The 22658-nt window shown below is 34.6% G+C and overlaps 1 protein-coding gene across 4 annotated transcripts; it reads left to right on the forward strand.

The window, feature by feature from the left end:
• The first annotated feature begins 463 nt into the window (after nt 1-463).
• LOC128991441 (serine/arginine repetitive matrix protein 1-like) lies at nt 464-22298 on the forward strand. 4 transcript variants are annotated; one of them, XM_054414316.1, is made up of 11 exons: nt 464-809; nt 3440-3640; nt 6650-6870; nt 9881-10189; nt 12606-12801; nt 13582-13794; nt 14195-14315; nt 15109-16543; nt 18034-18063; nt 18770-18973; nt 19721-20617. In XM_054414316.1, the coding sequence occupies exons 1-11, from the start codon at nt 714-716 to the stop codon at nt 20325-20327; spliced, it is 3633 nt and encodes a 1210-aa protein (XP_054270291.1). In that variant the 5' UTR covers nt 464-713; the 3' UTR covers nt 20328-20617. The 4 variants fall into 4 exon arrangements, with proteins under 4 accessions (XP_054270291.1, XP_054270289.1, XP_054270290.1 ...); XM_054414314.1 differs by lacking the exon at nt 19721-20617 and adding an exon at nt 21309-22298 and having other exon boundaries at nt 468-809; XM_054414315.1 differs by lacking the exons at nt 18034-18063; nt 19721-20617 and adding an exon at nt 21309-22298 and having other exon boundaries at nt 468-809.
• The last annotated feature ends 360 nt before the right edge of the window (nt 22299-22658 follow it).

Raw genomic sequence — 22658 nt, forward strand, 5'->3', positions numbered from 1 at the left:
GTAGTTCAATAGTGAAAATAAAATCAGGTTTCTCATTTCAGAGTGTTAAAGATTTAAAAAAGTATAACCTATGTTTTAAGATATTTAAGACCTTGTATTAAATATATGCCTTCCTTGGGAAAATAATTTATTCTAGTTTTCGACATTGGGCAAGGACCAAACATAAAAACAAAGGGCAAAATAATAGTGGTAAGGAGAGGGGCTTTCTGCATTTGGGATGCTAACATTTTATTCATCAAGTGTGGAAGTATAATTTATTTGTCCTTTCTTGCTTGGAAAGTTCTGAAGTTTTACTTAAGTTATTACAAGAGATTATATAACAATAATTGAAAGACCGAAAGAACTTAATTAATAATCAATGATACAGCTTATATGCTTACTTTGTGTAAGAAAAACCTGTTCGCCTGTTTCAAATTCTTTTCAAATTCAACGACAGGTGACCTTTGGAGTGAAGTAGGTAGAAATGGGGGGAAATTAAAACAAAACAAAACAAAATAACCTATAGCAAACAAACCTTACAAACGTCAAACTAATATATCTAACCTATAAGATTTTCTTTCAAATTGCTTTAACCGGTCGAGTGAGAATTTCTTCGATAGAAATAATGAGCCAAGATCGTAATTACTTTTTATATTTAAATTTATTGTTCCTTCCTTAGTCCTTGGCCTAAGTGACCAAGCAATTGTTTTTCCAAGAGACCAACTGAATTAATCATGTCATGTTTTGAAAAATGCTCAAATGCAGGTATGAACTTAGAACTAGAAAGGAAAAAAGAATTCGAAAGAAGAAAGAAACTACGACTGCTGCAGGTAAGCCTATGTTAATAGCATTAATTAATTACATGCCTTTTACAAAAATCTATTGCCCAAGTCTACATAGCCTACCAAATGAGGCTAACTTTAATACATGGGCTAGAACTAAATTAAATAATAGGTTAACTTAAGTGGTGTTTTAATGAATCTATTCTAAGCTATAGCCTACCATCATATGTCTATCCAGTGCTTGATTTGTAAAAAAATGAGGTACCGGAACTGTAGGCCTAACCAATTTAATAGGATTACTTAGGGAGTACCTATTTACTTATATGACAATATTTTTATTTTTCTGAAAGAGGTATTGCAACCCAGTTCCACCGCGTTCCCAAGCAAATCGAGCACTGGGCCTATCAATTATTCAGTATGCAATATTATTGTTTATTTTTATTTTTGAGGCATTGTCTTCCTGATTAATTACTTAACAATTAGGCTACTAATCTAGAGATTAAATTCCAGCGTTGCCAATGTAATCCTTGGAACGTACCGGTTTTGACACAGTTAAGGTGTCATTGTTAAACTTAGACGTGGTTGTCATTCCCAGGAGGTTGTCATAAAGTATTCAAATCACACATAAGTTATGAGACGAATAAACAACAACAAACACAAACAAACATTTTTACAAACAAAAACAAATAAAACTGTATGACCATACTCTATGATTTCGGCACGGCTGCGGGTTCATGGTGTTGGTCTAGACACACAGTCTAGAGTCTCTTCATCTGAAATCGACATTACTCTGTTTACTTTGTTGGGGATACAAACAACAACTTGGAGATCTTTTATCCAACTAAGACCCATTACATTAGAGGATTAGCACCATTGTTTATTACATAGGCTATAATGTTAGGTATATTTTGACTGATTTGTAATTTATTTTAACATTGATTTTACTGACAGGTTAGATTTTTCATGATAATGAACTAAGAACTAGAGCAGTGACGTTTATTTTTACATCACTTAAGTACTTAGGCCTATTGCAAAATTGTTCCTAAACACAAGCACCTGAATTCAAATTCTTGTTTACCTTCTACATGCAAGTATATTTTGATTGGTTTATTTGTATTGATTTATTTGTTTAAAGTTAAATTTAATTTAAAGTGTAATTTTATAAAATAATCTCTATGTAATTATAAATATTAGAATCACACAATGTAAAAATGCTACACAATGTAAAAATTGTAAAGAGCAATAAATAAATAAATAAATTTTAATAGGTTCAATTTTGTTGACCATACCCTTATTTACATTGTTCACTGTCAGTTTGAAATATTAGAAATGTGGTATGTAAGTTACCTCATCATATAAAATTTTATCTTTATTTGTATATTCATCTTGGCCTACTACCACATAACTTACTATTGTTAATGTTGACGGTGTCTGTTACCCAGTGCTTTTTTTTTTGTATAATCAACCTTGGCATTTGTAAAACTATTCTTAGAGGTAGAATGATGGGACTTACCCCTTTTCTTGGACTTAGCCTACAGGCTTTCACCAAATTACATTTTTCCACAAAAATAGCACTGGTGTGTTAAATGGCTCTTTTTTCCACAACAATAACATTCTCAAGATTGCACAACTGTAGAAACTGCACATGATGCATTTGATGCTTTGCTGCGTTGAGGTCATTGCGCTGAAGAGAATCGGTGAAGCCTCATCGCCGTCGCCGTGCTGGTGCTGCCCTGGTACGCCAGAGAAGCTGTGTCCTCCTCTGCTGTTTGTAGCTATTGCCAGCTGCTCCACCTTGGTAAACGTTAGGTTGTCCTCCGCCGTAGTCCCTTCTTAATTGAATAATTACGAATACTGTTCATCTATCGGTCCCTGAAATCAATTGATCAAATTGACAATGTTTTTATAAATGGTTTGAATGAACGATATATATTCCGAAATAGTCTCGTGTTCCAGTTGGTCCCACTTGCTGAATCTATACCTCACTGTGATAAACGAAAGTTTTTGATGAAGATGACCCTGTAAAGTTGCACAACGTCCTTTAACAATTTCTCCGACGGTTTTTCAGGTTTTATTAAGTCCTTAAGCAGATTGTACAATTTCACTCCAAGCACTTTTAAAGAAGCACAAACTTACCTATTTTTTTTTTGTCCGCAATTACATTTCACTATATAGTTCAAAATGTACCGATACGTATGTAGTCCATGTCTCCTCCGAACTGTCAAATGGCCCAACATTTTCCGATGACACTCATTATAGTGTCTTCTGATGTCAACAATTTCCCAGAAAAAATTGCTGTCCAGTCTCATGTAGCACCGTATCAAAACAATAGTACCGTGCCATAAAACGCACTTTCTTTATCCACGCTAAAGGTTGTCACTAATCGTCGCCATTGTCGCATCTGGAAATAGATTTAAATAAAGGATCGGACAGTTTTATATGACATCACATCCTATGATATCTAAGGGTAACATGGATCGAGGTAGCAAATTTAATACAAGTAGCCTAACTAGGAAAATTACAAACCGAGAAATATACAATGCTTTTAAGTTAGGATAATACATTTACAATCTACAAGGTGGGTCTGTGTTTGGAATCTAAGGCAAGGCAATTCTTATGTGTTTGATACTCCAGAGTATTTATTTGCTCTGCATCCTATAGTATTATAACACTTTTAGGTAAGACAGCAGTCCAAAGAATTTGCAGATCAGCTTAGAGGAAGAATCAGAGGAGAGATTATTAAACAAAAAACTAAGTATTTAGAAGCAGAAAACAAATTAAAACAGGAAGAACACTTAAAAGAACTGCGCCATTTGAAAGAACTGTATGATAAATGTCTCCAGTCCATTGGCAATGGCCATAAAGAAGCCTCTAAGCAAGTAAGTAAAAGTTAATTTGGCATTATTGTATTAAGTTTGAAAACAAACATTAAACAAAACTGTTGTGACATTCAATCAATATCCAAAGATTCAACTTTTTTAGAATTAGAGTACACATGACATACACATTCTTGTATATTCTTGTATACTAGAAAACCCGTGCGGCTCAATGAGCCGCATAGTATGAAACATAACGCCGAGGAAAACGTTATGCTCAAATTCGAGTAATTCTAGTTACATCTTAGAGTTGTTTAAACACTTGTTAGAAACTAATTTTAAATATCTCTATTTGCGTCGTCAAAGCTCACTTACATTATTTCTGCTCTCAGTTTTAACTGATAACTTCTAATGAATGCTAAACGATCTGCTTCAATTCAAGTTAACATGTTGCAACAAAGTTTTTCCAGCATTGAGAATTGAAGAAAACCGTTACCTTACTGTTAAATTGTGTTAAGTAATTTAAGTTGGGTCATTTTATTTCTTTGATTTGAGACATCCCCTAATCAAACAAATTTTCTCCGTACAGAATCATGAAAAGTGGGCTGATATCAACCATTTCATGTGCTCCATTTTTTACCCACAAAATCTGGGTTACCAACTGGACAGCCATAATCTGCTTTGAATAGGCTAAAGCAGCAAACACCATTGAAAGTTGGTTAACGTATTTTAACGTGTTGTCTGTCAGTCACAGTATTATGTCCCGCACAAGAACATTCTCACGTTGTTCTGATCAGTGGAGTTTCTCTTAATACCTGCCCCAAAGTTTTGAAAGTATGGATTCATTTGTCGAAATAGATTGGATAACTCTTGTAGCTAAAAGATTTGGATATCAATTTTCATTTTCTCTTTTTGAACAGCATATATTATTTGCCTCCCCTGAATCATAAAAACAAACTTGACCGTAACTACTCGATCGTTGAATACATAAACACTAATTCCTTCACTTAAGTTTGGTCACTTATATTGCCACTATAACTTTCAATAGTAAATGAGTTTTTGAAACTTCTTATTTTTGACTTGAAATGTCTGAACAGTTTTTTGGTGAATTCAGTCAAAAAAACTTTGTATAAGTTTGCTCGAGGAACTGGCAACATAACCTAGAAGTAAACAATCGATTTGCGTTTTTTCTCAATTGAAGTAGAGCGAGTAATACAAAAGTTTACAATAAAAACATAAGGTCCGTCAAGATTTTGTATAATCTTACTACTTTAACTCATCATAGTCAAGGCATTAATATAGTTTATACTAAATGTTTTTAAATATATTGATCTATCAGTGTCAGAAGTAAACATTTCTTGCATGCATTCATTTGATCTGACATTAGGCAAGTTTACTTTACCCATGACAACACTATGTGCTTCGTATATTTTTTCACTTCCAAAGTAAGTTGCATAGCAGAACTGGCAAATATTACTCTTCTCACCAAGTGAATGTGTATCTGGATGGGTATCTGTTAGACCACACCTCTATTTTTCTACTCTCCTCATACGCATAAAGATATCTTATTATTAATTGTCTACTTATATTGCCACTATAACTTTCAATAAGTTAGCCTAGTAAATGAGTTTTTGAAACTTCTTATTTTTGACTTGAAATGTCTGAACATTTTTTTGGTGAATTCAGTCAAAAAAACTTTGTATAAGTTTGCTCGAGGAACTGGCAACATAACCTAGAAGTAAACAATCGATTTGCGTTTTTTCTCAATTGAAGTAGAGCGAGTAATACAAAAGTTTACAATAAAAACATAAGGTCCGTCAAGATTTTGTATAATCTTACTACTTTAACTCATCATAGTCAAGGCATTAATATAGTTTATACTAAATGTTTTTAAATATATTGATCTATCAGTGTCAGAAGTAAACATTTCTTGCATGCATTCATTTGATCTGACATAAGGCAAGTTTACCTTACCCATGACAACACTATGTGCTTCGTATATTTTTTCACTTCCAAAGTAAGTTGCATAGAACTGGCAAATATTACTCTTCTCACAAAGTGAATGTGTATCTGGATGGGTATCTGTTAGACCACACCTCTCTTTTTTCTACTCTCCTCATACCAATAAAGATATCTTATTATTAATTGTCTCCTCCTCCTGTTTTTAATATTTCTTCTTTGAACTTGAGGCATTTTCTGTTCTTCCAACAAAACTGATTAACTGTTTAACTTGGTCATAACCTACTGAATATTACAAACATCAATATTTACCCCCAAAAAGCTAATGAGTTTCTTTTTATAACAGCTGTGTTTATGTTTTTAAATTCGTTCTATGTATTTCTTATGGGAAAACCCCAACCTTTGAGAGGGTCTCACGGCCTTAAGAGGAGGAATTTTAAAATTCTAAAACCTTACTGCAAAACTACATATTGAGACGAATCTTTTGACACCTTAAACGTTAAAATTGGTCAACAAATAAGGGAGGAGTTGCGTTAACAAAAAAGGGCTTCACGTATTATATATATAGATAGATAGATAGATAGATCCTACTGATTTATTTGATTTGCAAGTAAGATTTCCTTAACTTTTGTCACTGACCAAAGACACTAATTTATGTCTTTGGATGACCTAGATTTTTCTTTTTGGCAAAAGAATTTGGCCTCTCTTCTCCTAGGGATCCCCTCAATTTCTTAAGCACATTTAAAATATAAAATACAATTTTCTCCACATATATTTGTTGTCTGGGTACTGATTTCAATAGGGACCAACCAGATAAAACAACAACAATTGAATAAAACAGTGCAATTTATATTCAGCGGAGGCGTAGATTTTTTTTCTGACATCGAAAATTGCTTCTACGATACTTTGTGTCATATTGATGTAAGAACCGGCTCGGAAGGAACTATTTGTATTAGTGAAGGAAGTTTAGATACACAATGCTAGTGTTAGATTTGAACTAGATAACACATTCACAACAGGAGCTTGTTGGACCTTATTTTCAGACATCCCTCGTATCAAAACAATCTTGATGCTATATAAACTCTTGGCAAGTACTATTTTTGTTTGTTTCAGCCTGATATAAATTTGGAAAAGCAAACGCAATTGGATAGAATAGTTGAACAAGCAGCAAAGAGAGGAACCAAAGCAATAAAAAAACAAATCGAGGACAAAACAATACAAAAACAAACACGTGAAGCTCCAGTCAAACAAAAGAAAGTTATTCGAAACAAGGAAAATTTAAGAGCATTTTTTATTTCTTCATTACCAAAAAATTCTAAAAAAGATGATTCAATGTAAGTTACCCATATCTATATTGTAAAGAAGAGTTTCTGTATGTTTATGTGTGTTAGCAAAGATTACATATGCTACGCAAAATAGATAATGCAGCCAAGCCATTTCTGTGATATCAATTTACATGCGAAGCCTAGCGAATGTCTTCACAACCTAAGACTTCATTGCCGACATGACCAGCTGTTATTTACGTATTTTTTGTTGTTGTTTATTGTTATGGTTAACCTTTATTTTGTGGTTGTTTGCTTGATTTGTAACACGAGGCTTATTAGAAGATGGATTAGCAAGAGTGAAGAAGTGTTATTATTAGGCCTATGTGTAGTGAATTAAAATCGTATTATGATGTAGATATTTTCATGAACAACACCAGGTATTAAGACGAGTGTATGTTATAAATGGCAAACACGGCAATCAAAAAACGGAAAGGCCTTCCCGACACTGCTTTACATTCAAGATTATAGTGTGTGAACTGCATTTTGAACCTAACTGCTTTATAAATAATATGAGAAGTAAAAAGGAAGCTGTACCAACAAGACTAGTTATGTACTAACAAACTATCAATGTACACCAGTTGTCACTCAGCAGACTGCACTCATTACTGCCTCTACAGACGATCACCGATCACCACCGTCTCGCGGCAGCCCCTTCATCACATAGCGATAAATTCACCACTATTTCTACTGTCAATGTCTCATTATCTTTAGAGTCTGCCTAAAACGGTTATGATAGAGTTCCGGAATATATTATTAACTACCTTCATCATACTATTATGCAATAATTTGTAATTTATTGTCAATTGAAAATAGACGTACGTTGAACTTGTGGTTTAAGTGTTTAACAACGAAGACTAAGAGAGAAATAAAGTATCCTAGGCTATATATATATGGGGTTCAATTTTGGAGAGGGATGTGATTAGGCAATTTCTGATCCAGGGCACTCCAATCCAAACCTGGCTACACGCCATATAGGCCTACAATGCCTTCATGTTGATTCAAGAACTTACCATGAATAGCTATACTGGGAATGCAAACGAAATCCCTGTTGTAAAATGTAGTTACAGGCTTCCGGTACAAAGTATTCGACCTATTGTTTAAAATAATGTTTAAAACAGGCCATACAAAATTGGGATGTCGGGTCAATCGGGTCAGTTCACTTTCGTGTGATTGCGAGAGTGTGACTGACCTCCAATTTCCAACCTAAATATCGTTTTTACGTGGTAAAGATAACCTCTTTAATTTATTAATTTATGTACAACTAAGGTTCTGCTGTTGTTAAGACAATGTGTTCTTAAATTTATTTTATATAGTCGTTAGTTGAAAGATTTGTTATATAAAAAAATCCAAATCTAAAATCTATATTTTATATCTTAAGCTCTACATTTTCTTCAAAGCTCAGTTGCAAACGGCACTTACAAAACACCAATAATGTGCCGAGATAATACGTAGTTTGAAAACAAATGCCGATCTGTGTAGATAAATGTTCTTCCTACAAACTATGTTTAAAAGTCAAGTAGTCAGTGAATGGTTAGGTAGTAGTTGACTAACCATACATTCCTCATCGTGAGTTAGTAGCAAGATATTGAGTCTAGAAATCCGGAAGCGAACTTTGTGTATAAAAATTCCGAAAACAAAAAAGTGAGAAAAGTCTTACAAAAAAAACTTACAAACAGTCACTAATTATTAAAACTTGTAAGAAATATAAATTTCTAAATTGTTAAGGGTTCTCTAAATGTACGTTAAAATTCAATGTAGAGAAACTAGTATAACATTGTAAGCTTATTATAGCCTATCACTGTGACTGCAATTTTGAAGATTTTTATTAATTCACGTTTATATCAGTTAACCTTTAGTATCCTTTAGCTCTTTGTTACATGGTCACTTTAATTTTGAAGTAAATAACTGCCATTTTTGTAAAAAAATAAAGTTATGGTACATTAATGACAGCTGTGCGCTTTCAAACTGGAGATACGATGACGACGGGTCGGCGAGCTCGTTGCGTACAGGCAAGTTAATCCCGAGCACGCGAACATTACCGAACTTACCCGAACTTGAATGGTAATGCAGATCGAGACTTGACACAGCGCCTCTGTTGAGGGACCACCCAACTACGTGAAGGTGGCCCCATCCAAAAACGACTTGGCACAAAATTGCCGTAAGGTGCAATATCTATTTTGCGTAGCATATGTAATCTTTGGTGTTAGTTTTGCTTGGAGTGAATGCAGAACTATTCAAATTACTGGAAAACAAATGAACATTTAAATTTAATAAAAATATAGGCATAAAGGAAAGATTTTGTAAATAGTAAGTTTGTATGTTTTAGAAAAAAAAAAGATTTAGACACATAAATATCCATCCCAAAAAGTTAAATAGTATTACTGACTACATTTTAGCTTAAACTTTGATTACTTTTCCTGTACTGTTCCATTCACATATTTATATCAGCTGACCAGTCCACAAACATTATAAGTTTAATTCATTATTCAAATCACCTTTTCATTTTGGCATTACCTCTCAATCAATATTCAATAAAAACACTTTCAAAATTTTAGTTTGTACATTTAAAAACCAAAATTTTTTAACAGCTTCCACTTATTAAAGTACCTTCTACAACACATAAATCTCGACATTCATTATTTTAAAATCATTTAAGTTGTAAACGAACCACACCTCTTTTGTCCACAGGTTTGTAAAATCATTCTTCAGTAACTATTATTAGGTTAAGTATTAATTTAAAATTTAGTATCATTGACTATTATTGTGTTAATAGTCAAAGGTAGTATGCAATGTAGGCTAAATGTTATTTGTTAGTGCTTGAAGGTTAGTGATCATTTCCATTTGTATTTGCTCTCAGTTTTGTTTATCCAGGTTGGAGTTTAATGGCTTACAAATTAGTAACTCCAAAATAAGTGATATTTCAACTTTTTTTGCGTCATTTCAAGGATCTATAAACTACCGGTATTGGAATGTTTTGGTATTGGTAGGCTACTGATTTGCTAATTGTATTAATTTGCAGCTCTCCTCCAAAAACTTCCCACCAAAACACAGAGACTCTACAAGTTAGAAGAGTTTTGGAAGACATACCGAGTAACATAAACAACGGCAATTCTAAAGCCCCTGAACAAAGCCGGAAAAACGTTGAGAGTGTGAGCGTGCTTAAAACTGTTTCAAAGGTTGGAGAAAAAGTACAATCTAGGGAACAGGGCTTGCCTGAAACTGTTGTTACCGAGACCAAACCGGCAGATTGCACATCAGTTGTTTCTTCTCCTAGAGATTGCAGTTGCGACTACATAGTCTGTCTTTGTCATCAAAGTCCACCAGATTTGTAAGTATAATACTGGAAGAACTCTCTCTATTCTTCCACAATATGTCCCTTTTCTATTTCCCCAAAACTTAAGAGTTAAAATTGAGTGTGTTGCTAGCCTAGTGGGTAGTGTCTTGGACCTCGATGCAGGAGGAACGGGCTCAATTCTCGGCACATACAAAATGTAAATGGATTTGGACTGTTTCATTTTACTTGATTACAAAAATGCCACAAAGAAGCAAAAAAATATACATTCTCTGAGTATTTTGCAATTTAAAAAAAGTTCAATATGCAATCTTTGATATTTTACCTGACTTTACACAATTGTACTGTACTGATGTGTGTACAATTAATTAATAATTTAAATAAAACTAGTGTACATGTTACTCGAATTCGAGCAATTGCAAAGTATTACAGGACTTATTTAATAAAGAATAACAGTCATATTTACAATGAGTTTAAAAGAGTCAACTAAAAGATCACCGGTGTGTAACTCAGACCATGTTTATCTTCGTTATTGATAAACCTAAAGCATTCCGGCCGGTTTTTCCCTTCTCAAAATGCCTCGCTGTACAGGCAACACAGGTCATTAATTTCATTTTGGGGTAGCGTTAGGGCGCATTTGTAACCTAATAGTTGAGATTGTCCAGTGCGGTCGTTATCACGATTACGCCTCCTGTCTATGTTTCGTTGTCGTCACGTCGGAGGCATTAAAAAAAAAATACCCCCGCCGCAGCAAACCTGCAGACTAAGCGAATTTCCATTTGCCTGATTGGATTTAGACTAAAATGTCTCCTTAAAAATATCACATTTATTCCCTATTTAAATAGAATCAGTTTAACACATACTTAGGTTTGCTGCAACAGGGAGGGTAAAATTTTTTTTATGTAGGCCTAAAATGTTAATAGTTGGTAAGAAATAAAAACATTTTCCAAATTTGGGCAAAATATGTTAATAAACAAGCACACTACAACGGTTTACTTATTCTCCATAAGAATAACATGGGAATTTTAAATTAACAATTTTTTGGAATTTTCTCCGTAACCATTAGGCGCATTATAACGCTTCAATATACTAAATTATTTGTTTTTTTAAGCTCTACAAAATAGTTTGGAAAGAAATTTCAAAATTTTATGTTTTTTGGGTCAAAAATAGGGAAAACCCATTTTTACCCCATAAAAGCCCCCATAAACCCCTGTTCCCATGGTCCGATCATGCTGGTTCGCGAACTCGTTCGAACAAACGTAGGTTTACACGTTTGTACCAAATTTCATCAAAATCGGATCATTTTTGCTCGAGTTATCGCGCTAACGGACACATATATATATAAATATATATATATATATATATAAATATATATATATATATGAATTTGAACGGATGGTGTTTTTGGCCTCTAGGGACCTCAAAACGAAAAAAAAAATCGGTTCCGGGTCCAGGTCTTACCATGAGTACTACGGTAATAGCTTATTCCCTATATGGGAAATTCGCTAAAACAAATAAACAAATTATAGCTACACAAAACAACGATAAATGGACAAGTTTAAGTTACAACCATACTAACACGATCCGTCTTGGGGGTTATGTTTACACAAACTCAAATAGTAAATAAATGTACTCAATGCATTTCATTGAATTGAAAAATAATAACAGCAATTTAAATGATACAGCTGATCAAAATGTAAACAATTATGTTCTTCATAAGGATAACATGGGAACTTTCAAAGCCACCGGGGCAGAGCCCAAGGGACTTTTTCAAAAATGTAAGGCCAGTTTGCAAATCTATGCGACACGCTCATTTCAATGAGACGTCAATGGATAAAATCTGTTAAGAAATGGCGGAGGAGTTCAACCGACAAAGTTTCATGTAGCGTATTAATTATATAGATAAAAAAAAACATGTTACTTTTCACAGCTTTGTATTGTTTTTTTTTTTTTTAGAAATATATATGGTACTGGTGCCCATATTCTAAGTTTAGAAATTTACACTAGGTACGGTACGTTAATTGTACATTGCTATGATAATTACATGGAGGGGGGGGCTTGGTTAAATGTGAGGCACTGGTAATGGTTATGGTGTGGATAGAATGGCTTTCTTAGTTATCAGGGTGTCAATTCAACGTTCAACATCCATTCAGTTCAATGAAGAATTGATTTTGACCAGAAGGCAATACACATCTTTAACTGGCCAATTCAACTAGTGAATCTAGAGATTTTTACATAATATAATTTATAAAATGAACCAAGTAACAACAAGCTGTATTAGGAAGTAGGTAACAAAACAAAATTAACAAAAAATTAAATTAACAAAATGTAAGTAGGAAAACAAAATTAAAACGATACACGATTATCTGTTAGATAAACCACAAACCTTAGATAAACCTTCAGTTCATTAACTTTTTTATCTACATAAGTTAGAAATATTTTTTGTTCTTAGGAGACGTTCTTCCTCAGAATCCCGACTCAGCTGTGACAGAGTCCCAGTTTTTGACGATCCTGTAAAAAAGAAATATAGAAGGCGCTCTAGTTCACCGCAAAGTGTCAGAACCTTAAAATATTTTGGATGTGGAAATGTTTATGAAAGTAATCAGCGGAGCAGTGTGAGAGTTACACACCACTCAAGGTCTCCAAAGGTGAGATTGATTATTGTTGATTATAAATCTATTATTTTTTAAACTATAAAAGTCTGATAGGACAATTGTGAGTAGAACAAACTCTTCCCGTATAACCATTGATAGGAGCATAACTCTACAAAGCAGCTGAAAACAGTTGCCTACCTACCATGTCCTGAAATCTGGTAGAGAAGTTTGGAACTTATAGGTTATTGTGTTAGGTTTGGCCTAAGTGTTTTGTTAGCTGCAACTTCTAAAGCATTTTGTTGCTTTCGTTGTTACTGTGTACAGTAAAATCGAAAACTTGTGGTTTTTAAGCATTAATAATTGTAAGTTATTTGTTTAAACTTGGGAAGTAAAAAAAAAAATGGGCATTGCCCCGATCAAATAAATTAGTTATTATTTGGGTTCAAGAAATTAGGGAAATGCAAGTGTATTGATTGTTTTAGAACCGTACGATTTTTACTCAAAAAGTAAACACCAGAATCGTCACATTTTAATGTTAGTTAAGTTGGAAGTACAATCATTGTGTACAAAATTATATAACAGCTTAATACACTAAAACCCCTTTAAACCTCCCCTGGTAAACCAAAACCCGAGTGAACTATAACCATAGTAAAACTTAAAATCAACTAGAAAATAGTTTTACTGACTGGTAGCCTTTATTCAGCTCAATATGAGTTTTACTGTGATCTAATATTGTATATTATTCCATAACCAATCACTGTGTTAGTCAGCCTACTAAATAGTATATTTGACTGTTGCTAGTTTATCTTACATTAAGTACTTAATGTCTTTTAGAGAACTGAAGAACAGTCAGAAAAAGTTAAATCGAGTACAGTTGCTGAAGTTCCTATCGAACAATCCATCGAAGAGCTTAAAAAACGAGCTGAGGAAAGAAGTGCCAAAGCTTTAAAAAAGGAACAACTAAAGAAGGATTTTCAACAGCTTATCAACAACTTGAAGAAATTATCTCAAGAAAAGTCTGTGATAAGCAGCAAAACCAAAGGAAAGGTAATAATAAAGTAGTTTATATATTACACTATTTGGTGTAGCCTAGGCTTTGCAATAGGTTAAGATGCCCAATCCAAGAAATTGGTAAAACTAGTTTTGATAACACCATCACAAAGTTAATATGATATGAGGATATGACATTTTTCATAAAAAAAGTTAAATGTAACAACTTATAGTGGATGTAAATAGTTATTTGTGTAACTAGTGGTGAAAGTGGCACTTTGCTGCACACGAGAGCAATGTTTACTGCCATGATCTCGAGTGCAGCAAAGGCCTTTTTCACTCGTGTTACACATTATATTTTCCTACAGTCACTATAAAGCATATAAATAATTAGTCATATATAAATATAAATATAAATTTAATAGCATATAAATTTAATTAAAAATACATTTTTCAGTCCAGAGTATTTGCCAGTGAACGAGACATCCAATCAAGAAACGAAAAAAAGCAGAAGAAACTGAATGATGCTTTTGAAAAACTACCACACAGCCTGAAATCAAACAAAGCTCAAAACTCAGGTTGGAGTTTAGATTATAAATAAGTAAATCCAAAACTAGTATGTAATACTATACGGGGTGACATTTAAGTCTTAGGGCGAATTTTATAACTTTAAAATGAAAATCGATATCACAACCAAATTTGTCACATCATTAATAGTTAACTACTTTTTTGTGTACATGGTGATTGGATAAGGTCCGGTGTGCGGCATTGTTTTTAGTTCAACAAAAGAACCAAATTTGATGTAGCCTACATATCACCCTATGCTTTCCTTTAAGATTTTTAACTTAAAGTTATAATACAATAGCCTAGATTGTTAATATAAAATAGGTTTAATATAATAGGCCGTCCCCCATAGGTGGCATCTAATCACCATGTACACAAAAGATTAGCTTACTATTACCAGTAAGCCAAATTTGGTTGTGATCCCTCTTTTCGTTTTAAGTTATAAAGTCGTCCTAAGACTTAATTGTCCTGTATAAACCTCTATATATAAACTCTAAATCCCAGTGACTTATTACAGTTTAACAGATACAATCCTGATAGTTTACTCTTATATTAAAAGAAACCTTTTCGCAGTATTGGTTCATAAAATATAAATTCACAAAAATAACAAACTTGTGAGTGATTCATGCTATTTAGGCTTAGATAAAGCAACTCTGTTTGGTAGATGTTTGTAGATTTATTTTCAAGATGACAATGCTTAGAATTGTACTTTTAACATATTAGCAAATTTCTCATAAGGAGAATAAGCTATATTGTAATTTTTTAGCAGTGCACTATGTTAATATCAATCTAAATATTCTTTTCTAGGTACTGAAAAACAAAAACCAAACCAAGTTCCTTCTGACGAGTCATCTCCACCTACGTTAAATCTTGCTTTGTGTCAGTCAAACATGTCTCCTCCAGCATCTCGAAGAGTGGTTTCTGAGATATCAATTTCAGACACCTCGTCTGCATATAGTGGTGGTAGCAAGAGGATGAAAAAAAGAGCAAAGTCATCCTCGTCCTCAACAAGATTACGAGCTGAATCACCAGAAGTCCTTGTCAAAAGAGATCCTTCTGGAGATGTCCACATTACTGTAAAGGTCAGCGAAGTTCTCTCACGACCAAAGTCAAAGTCACCATCTCCACCCTCAAGGAGAAGACACATTTCACCGAGGTCCGACTCTTCTTACATGAGCCCTCCTTCAAACTTGACTCCTTCACAGCAACATCTGCTGAATGCTTTATTGTCTCAGGTGAACAAGAGAGGGATCGGCGATGAGATGAGGAAATACATCAAGAAGCTTTTAAACATGAGTCGTGAGAGTATTGACAATCTTCATTCACAATCTCGACCACAAACGCCATTGAACAAAGATTTGGAGCAAGATTTTGCCAAACTTAGCCAGCTGGCAGAGGTTTACGCTGAGAAGGTGAACACACTAGTAGACATGTACGAGCAGATGGGCTTACCCTCCCCTTTGAGTCCTGCGGGATATGTCGATCCTATACGAGCTCCTCCAAGTGAAATTCAGCAAAGAACACCCACTCCGAGGAGTACGAGGTCTGCATCGCCTACAATGAGACCTATGATTTCTCCTTCTGTGGAGCGCTTCAGGACGCCCAGCCCCACCCAGAGGCCCAAGATGACTTCACCTTCGCCTTCCTCCTCAGGGTATCGTCTTACTCAACCCCACTACACCCCTTCCTCTCCTGGTCCCCTCTGGACACCAGAACAGATACAAGAATCAGTCTCCCGTTACCACCATCCGGAGAGACCTCAGACTGAAACTCCTAGTTACATTCCTTCCATGCCCATACCTGCTAGTCCCTGGGGAAGTCCCCATATTCCGCCTGTAGCCCCGCCTGGCAGTCGGGACTCCAAGATACCAATTGCTGTTGGGAGACAACCCCGTCCCATCCTAAGTCCTTCCATACCTGGACCTCATAGCAGAGCTGATACTCCTATCAAACCTTCACAACATATGATGCACCATCTGGGGAATAAAAGACAATACAAATCACGTACACAAATTTGTCCTATTTCAGACTCACCAAGTACTACCAAGCCTCAAGGAAAAAAGACATGGCAGTATGGTAGATCTGAGACGAACCTACAACACACTCCTCCTAACCTGTGTCCTTCATCCTCGGGACCGTCCCCTTTTCCTGGCCGGGAACAATGCACGCCTCCCTTGAGAGTTGAAAACCGTAGAGTTAGGTTTCCTCAGGATTCTGAGAGATCTGTTGGTGGTCTCAATACGTAAGCGTTAAACCCTTCACTTTAGTAATTTTGACGTAGAATTTTGCTGTGCAGCAAAAGGCATTGGTTGAAGCATTGAGTATTAGTTACTGAAGTAGACATCCCATCTATATGATCCAGCTGTTGTAGATTTTTTGTAAAAAAAACAAAAGTTTTAGTTGTGTGAGCCAGTCATAGAACGGGCTAGTGTCTAAAATTCTGCCTCTTTTTGTTGCTGAGATAGTTTATGGGTTGTAACAGCTGCTGTAGCTCACAATTAGAGGTTTGATCAGTTTGACTTGGTATACAAGTTTGTGTATTTGACAACAGTAAATTAATAATTGACATCAACACAATCTGTCTGGCTCAAAGATGACGATTTTGATTGAAAAATAGATGAAAATTTTAACATTGGGATGGAATATCTAGTTGTATCAATAGTCAAAGGTTGAAGTTAAACAGTTTGAATTTTAAATTTAATCTAATTCATGTACTTTAACATTTTTGAAATTCTAGATAATGAACACAAAATTTGCAGTTTGGTATTTTAAATGTACATATAATTTCTTATATTGGTAGTAAAACTAGTAGTACGCTAATTATGCACGTAACGGGATGAGTGAACGTTGAGTGCAACGATGGAAGAGTCCACCCACACCTAGCCTACTTACCGGTGTCACTTGTGAACACAAATGCACTGAATCATCTTAAATATATTTTACAGTTACCTGATTGCCTATTCAAGTGAGTTCACTCCAAACTTGTTGGTATGGTACCAAAAATATGACCTTTATGGTTCTGATTTGTCAAGTCATGGTAAAGTAGCTTTCTTACACCATACAGTAGCTGATAGGGCTGTCCCTAAATTTTCTCTTGTGTTATCATTGTCTGACATTATTCAGAATATACTACAGTACAAAATTTCAAATACGATCCTTAAGAACACAACATAAATTATTGTGAAGGGTTATTCTAAGAATTATTTAATGTTTGTTCTTTGAGTTTTAAAGATACATTACTCTTAGTCAATCACAATACCTCATTTCCTTATTTATTTTTCCTTATTTCCAAATATTTTCCTCTCTTGATTATCCTTCCAAACCTGAGTCTGCAAATATCTTTGATTACTTACTAAAAAAATCTCTTAGCCATTTTTCTCGTTACACAAGAAACTAGAATAGAACTGTAAAGGCAGTAAGTAAAGGCATGTAAAGGTATATGTGCTGGCTTGAAGGCTTGAATTCTATCCGTAACCTAAGACTTTGATTGTTCGATGGTGCATCAGGATGGTGGTGTAATGGAAGTTAATACAAATTTCATTTTTATTTTCTTAAGTCCCTCAGCTTTCCATTATTCTCTCTAGTATTTCTGTACAATTAATCATAAATCATAGCATTTACAATATATGTCTACAAGACAACACAATTTAAACATTTATTAGGTTAATTAATAAATGGGCCTAGTTGTATTCACATTTAATAAATTATTAATGATACCTTTTTTGCAAACAGGATTAATGAAAGTCCAGAGTGTGCCAATATGTGAGTTTTTTTCTGGTTGCACAGTATTTAAATGGAAATTAATTAATTTTAGAATATTTTAAAAGTGAATAGAAAACATAGTATTGATTTGTCTAGACTGTAGTTGAAACATTTGCTATATTTTACTACAAATTTGGTTTCTATAATTTTAGCTATTACATTTGACAATTTTTACTTTCCATATATAGTAAGTCAATATGTCTGTTGTTTCGTCAATGATTATTTACGTTCTCCTGCTTTGATTTTTGTTCTAGCTTCAGAAGTCCAACTAACTGTAGTTTATTTTGTTTTGCTTGAGGTTTGACAATTTAAAAGTTTTTTTGTATATAGCCAATATAAATCCTTAGTTTCTTAAGTAATGTGTTAGCTATCTTAATTGTTATTTGAGTGTCAAACCCCCTTTTGTTTTAACAATTAATTACACAATTCTCAATGTAAAAGTAGAAGTTGGGTGAGCGAGCTGGTCTAGGGGTTAGAGCGCGGGACTCCGGTTGATGGGGTCCCGGGTTCAAATCCCGCCAAATCACCAATGGATTTTATCTAAGTGATAATGCCGTAACCCCTAGGTCTAGCCTGAAGTAATGTGAAAAACAATGCCGGGCTCGTGCCTAGCGTCCTAGGAAAAAAAATTAAAGTAAATGTAGCACAATAAGGGTTTCAACCTCAACATTTTCTTAAAGAACTATAATCATTGTTTGTTTTCCAGATCAGCAAATACAGCTGACACAATGGAGTTAATGTTTGGAGGAATACCCGGCGTTCAGGTGCCCACAAGGGAGGAGTGTGCTGCCATGGCGCAGAGGAGTTGCTCACCCGGCTCAACACTCCCACTACCTGACGACTGGGACATGCAGGCTTGGTTCTCGGAGAAGCGCCAGCAAATACTGCAGCAAGGGACGGATTGTGACAGGTAGAGTGACATAGTGTATTTTTATTATTCTTCACCTCAGATAAATGTTTTTAAATACAGTTCAAAAACCTTTATTTGTCAATAAATTAACTAAAAAAAATCATTTTATAGATTTTCTAACGTTATCCAAAATTTTTTGGAATATTGTTTATGTCTAGATATTACTTTTTTCTACTCAACAAAGAGGTAGTCTTAATCTTTTGTTGATTCCATTTTCATTTGTGGAGTTGATGTTTTTATAAACATCAATCACTATGTATATTATAAAAAAAATTTGTGGGCATTTTTGTGCATAGGTAGCTAGATTTTAAATTTCCAGGAAGTCTTGGGGTATATCAATTCAACTTTGTTAATATTTCTTTGATCAAGGTTAAAAAAATCAAACTTAAAATAGTTACAATGTACTAATAGATAGCTGAAAATACTTTAAGTTGGTCGGACATTTGTAAATTGACATTAAGCTCAAAGCTATACCTCCAGTTTATCCAGCAGCCAGTGAAATATGGAAGCCTGGTTTTTTTCACAGTTGCAATTAAATTTGAAATCTGTGGTTGGATGAAGGATGAAACTTTCTTTTTTTGTTGAAATAAAGATCTTCATACTGTTTAGTACTTTTGCTTTTTATTGCTACTATTATCTGATTATAGACTAGCTTCATTGTGATAAAATGAAAAAATAAAGTCAATGATTGAAAGATTAGTGTTTTATTCAGTAATCTGTTAAGTAGTCAAGTAATGGTGTTTGCAGGGAGTTAAGCAACTGTAACTCTGCACAAAGCAGCATCGGCCTAGAAAGGGTCGTTGCGGTCAACCAAGAAGAGAGCCAAATAGATTTAGGAGCGACAGATTTAGGTATTGAGTTACAGCGAATTCTCCAAGAAGTGGGCTGTACAGTCGGAGATGGTGAAGATTGCCCTGTTTTCCCACCACAAGCTGATGATTGTGATTTGAGTTTGAAACCAGATTCGAAAGAACCAATGCCAAGATCATCCCAAGATAGTCTTCATAGAGAACATTCTTTGTTGAACAAAGATAACATTCTAACAAATGTTCACTTTGACGAGTCAGTATTTCAATTTCCACTAAACCCTGAGAAATTGAACGCCCTAAGGCTTAAAATGGTGGATATTTGTAAGGACCAGTTATGTGAAATTATTAACGATCTTAAAAAAGACACCAGTTTGGAAAAGCCAATTGCCGACACCCATGTTTTTCAACAGGATGAAAATACGATAGTTTCAACAAACCGCAATACAGCCAAGACACAAAGTGTTACTTTGGATTCTGTGTTGGGAAATTGTAAATTTAGTCCGGGTGTTAATTTATCAAGCAGTTCTTCTAGTTTGGGTTTTTGATGAATATTGTGTTTGGATAGGAAATAATAAATTACGACGAGTTTATGCAGAAAATTATCTGACTTAAAAAAATTCATTTTTGAAAAAGTGCCTCTTAAATAATTACAATTAGAGGTTTTTGTGATTTACAATTTTTCAACTCATCTATTGACCCACTGCAATCAAGCTTATTAACTTAATTATCACCCTTTGATGCTCAGCTAAACATTCTGGGAGCTATCAGTTAATATCTTTATAGCAGTGATGAAAAACTGTATGTATTTATTTGTAATAAACAATATTTTATTAAATTTATTTGTTTTACTTTCTCCTGATTATTGGGTGCAATATTTTTTCCCCTACAGTTATTTGACAAACAGGAAAGGCTTCCTTGCACTGTTTATAGCACGCAAAGTAGCTAATTGCTGCATTTACTTACTTTTGCCACACTCATTTTACTTTGCCGCACTCCAGTCTTTCAACCAAACAACACAAAACAGTGTGTTTTTATAAAACACGTAATACGTGTACGCTTGAAAATAAGTTAACAACACTCAAAGTCACTACGACTACGATCAGCTGATGCAGCGTTTCACAGCCTTTGGAATGAGTATTAATACTACAACTTAACCTGTTGTTTTCTGTTTACTTTCTATTTTCGTTCAACGCTTGAAATTAAACTTACCTAAAACATGTTGTTTAGTGTTAATTATTTATATGCTTTATAGTAACTGTAGGAAAAATATGATGTGTAACGCAATCCTCTTCGCACACTAGTTACAAATAACTATTCCAATAGTACAAAGGGTGCCAGAAAGTATTTTAAATGTAGTTAAATAGATAAAAACTCTGACTGTTCTGTGAAGTATTTTAATATATGTATTTTAGCTGTAGATTAAACCCAGTTATCTCTACAATGATTAGAGTTTTTGGATTGTTGGTAATTTTCCACACTAAAATATTTTTAAAATTTTCATTTAAACATGTACTATTGCTTTCCAGAAATTCATACAGTCCAGATAAAAGGGTCCAAACTGGTTTACCAAAGAGTCCAGAAAGATCGGCTCCTCAAAATCCTTTCAGCCCAGGTCAAAACAAAAGTCCTGTTTTTAGTGGTTTTACTCAAGATTTCGGAGAGTTTGCACAAGATGACTTTAACAACAATTTCACTGATATGGATTTCAACATGGGTATCGATGCTGTGCTCCAAGAAGAAGCACGTGGCGACGACTATGTAGAATACCCAGAAGATTTCCCACCACCGACAGATGTGTTTGGACCCGGCTTTGACTGGGAAACTGCCAACTTTGACCAGCCAAATTTCCCAAGATCATTCCCAGGTGAATCTCTTGCAGGACACTCAATGTCCAGCGCGGGTAGTGTCAAACTGGACACAAGCTTTGACACGTCAGCTCTACAAGGTCCTGTGAATCCAGACAGGTTGAACGCCATCAGGAAGAAACTTTCAAACATCTGTAACGATCAGTATCGCAACATACTGGAGATGCTGAAGGAAGACGCTTCATCACATCAGTTGGCGTATGGGAATCTCTTGAGACGGGCGACATCAGACCCGTTTTTGGATCCTAATGCAACTCTCGCTCCTATTGGGTCTCCAGGCAAGTCATATTCTGGGTCTGAGTACACTGTGCCTCGACATGTTAGTTCTCCTGGGAGTACAAGATCAGGGTTTGAAGCTACTGGTAGAACACCTCCAGCAGACAAACCTGTGAGTGATTACGGCTCACCTGACTGGAGTAGTTCCTTCCCCTCGTATCTCAGCTCTGACCCAAATACCCGTAGTGGAGGTCTAAACTCTTTCGACACAAGCCCTCAATACTGTGACTTCAATGATGTGTATAGTAACTTGGATAACCTGATGCTTCTGATGAAAAACCACCAAGAGAGGCAGTAATTGTTGTTTTGTCCTGAGTAATTGTTGTTTTGCGGTCTATGAGAAACAATGTCAATAAATGTGCTTATGTCTTCTGATTTCTTTATTCAGTGTTGGCTTGGTTAAAACAGGGTTTCAAAGGCAGTGTTTATTAGTACTTGGATAATTAAGAGCAATATCTAATAAATTTATTATTTTCTAAAATTAATAAAGTTATAGTGCACAGACTGGGTAGCTGAGTAGGTTAGTGCTTGCCTAATTGACATTAGGTTGTTGGTATATTCTGAAAAGAAGCCTATTGCTTTTTGATGGTTTGAAACTAGACCTAGCTTCTCAAAAAAAATAAATAAAAAATTTTTGGCTAGTTAAAGAAAAAAAAACTGGTCTTCGTAACAAAGCTACATAAGGTATCTAACTCCATTCTAATCTTTTACTATTCTTCACTCGTATTCAGGGTT

The sequence above is a fragment of the Macrosteles quadrilineatus genome, unplaced genomic scaffold (genome assembly GCF_028750875.1).
Source record: "Macrosteles quadrilineatus isolate MER2022 unplaced genomic scaffold, UCM_ALF_1.0 Scaffold_4__1_contigs__length_99947679, whole genome shotgun sequence".
Classification (NCBI taxonomy): Eukaryota; Metazoa; Arthropoda; class Insecta; order Hemiptera; family Cicadellidae; genus Macrosteles; species Macrosteles quadrilineatus.

Bases quoted from the DNA above. Each gene is read 5' to 3' on its own strand.
- LOC128991441 (XM_054414314.1), top strand. From the start codon at position 714: ATGTCATGTTTTGAAAAATGCTCAAATGCAGGTATGAACTTAGAACTA. The intron at 12,802-13,581 runs GTGAGATTGATT...AATGTCTTTTAG, and splicing joins ACCACTCAAGGTCTCCAAAG to AGAACTGAAGAACAGTCAGA. The intron at 16,544-18,033 runs GTAAGCGTTAAA...TTTTGCAAACAG, and splicing joins TCTGTTGGTGGTCTCAATAC to GATTAATGAAAGTCCAGAGT.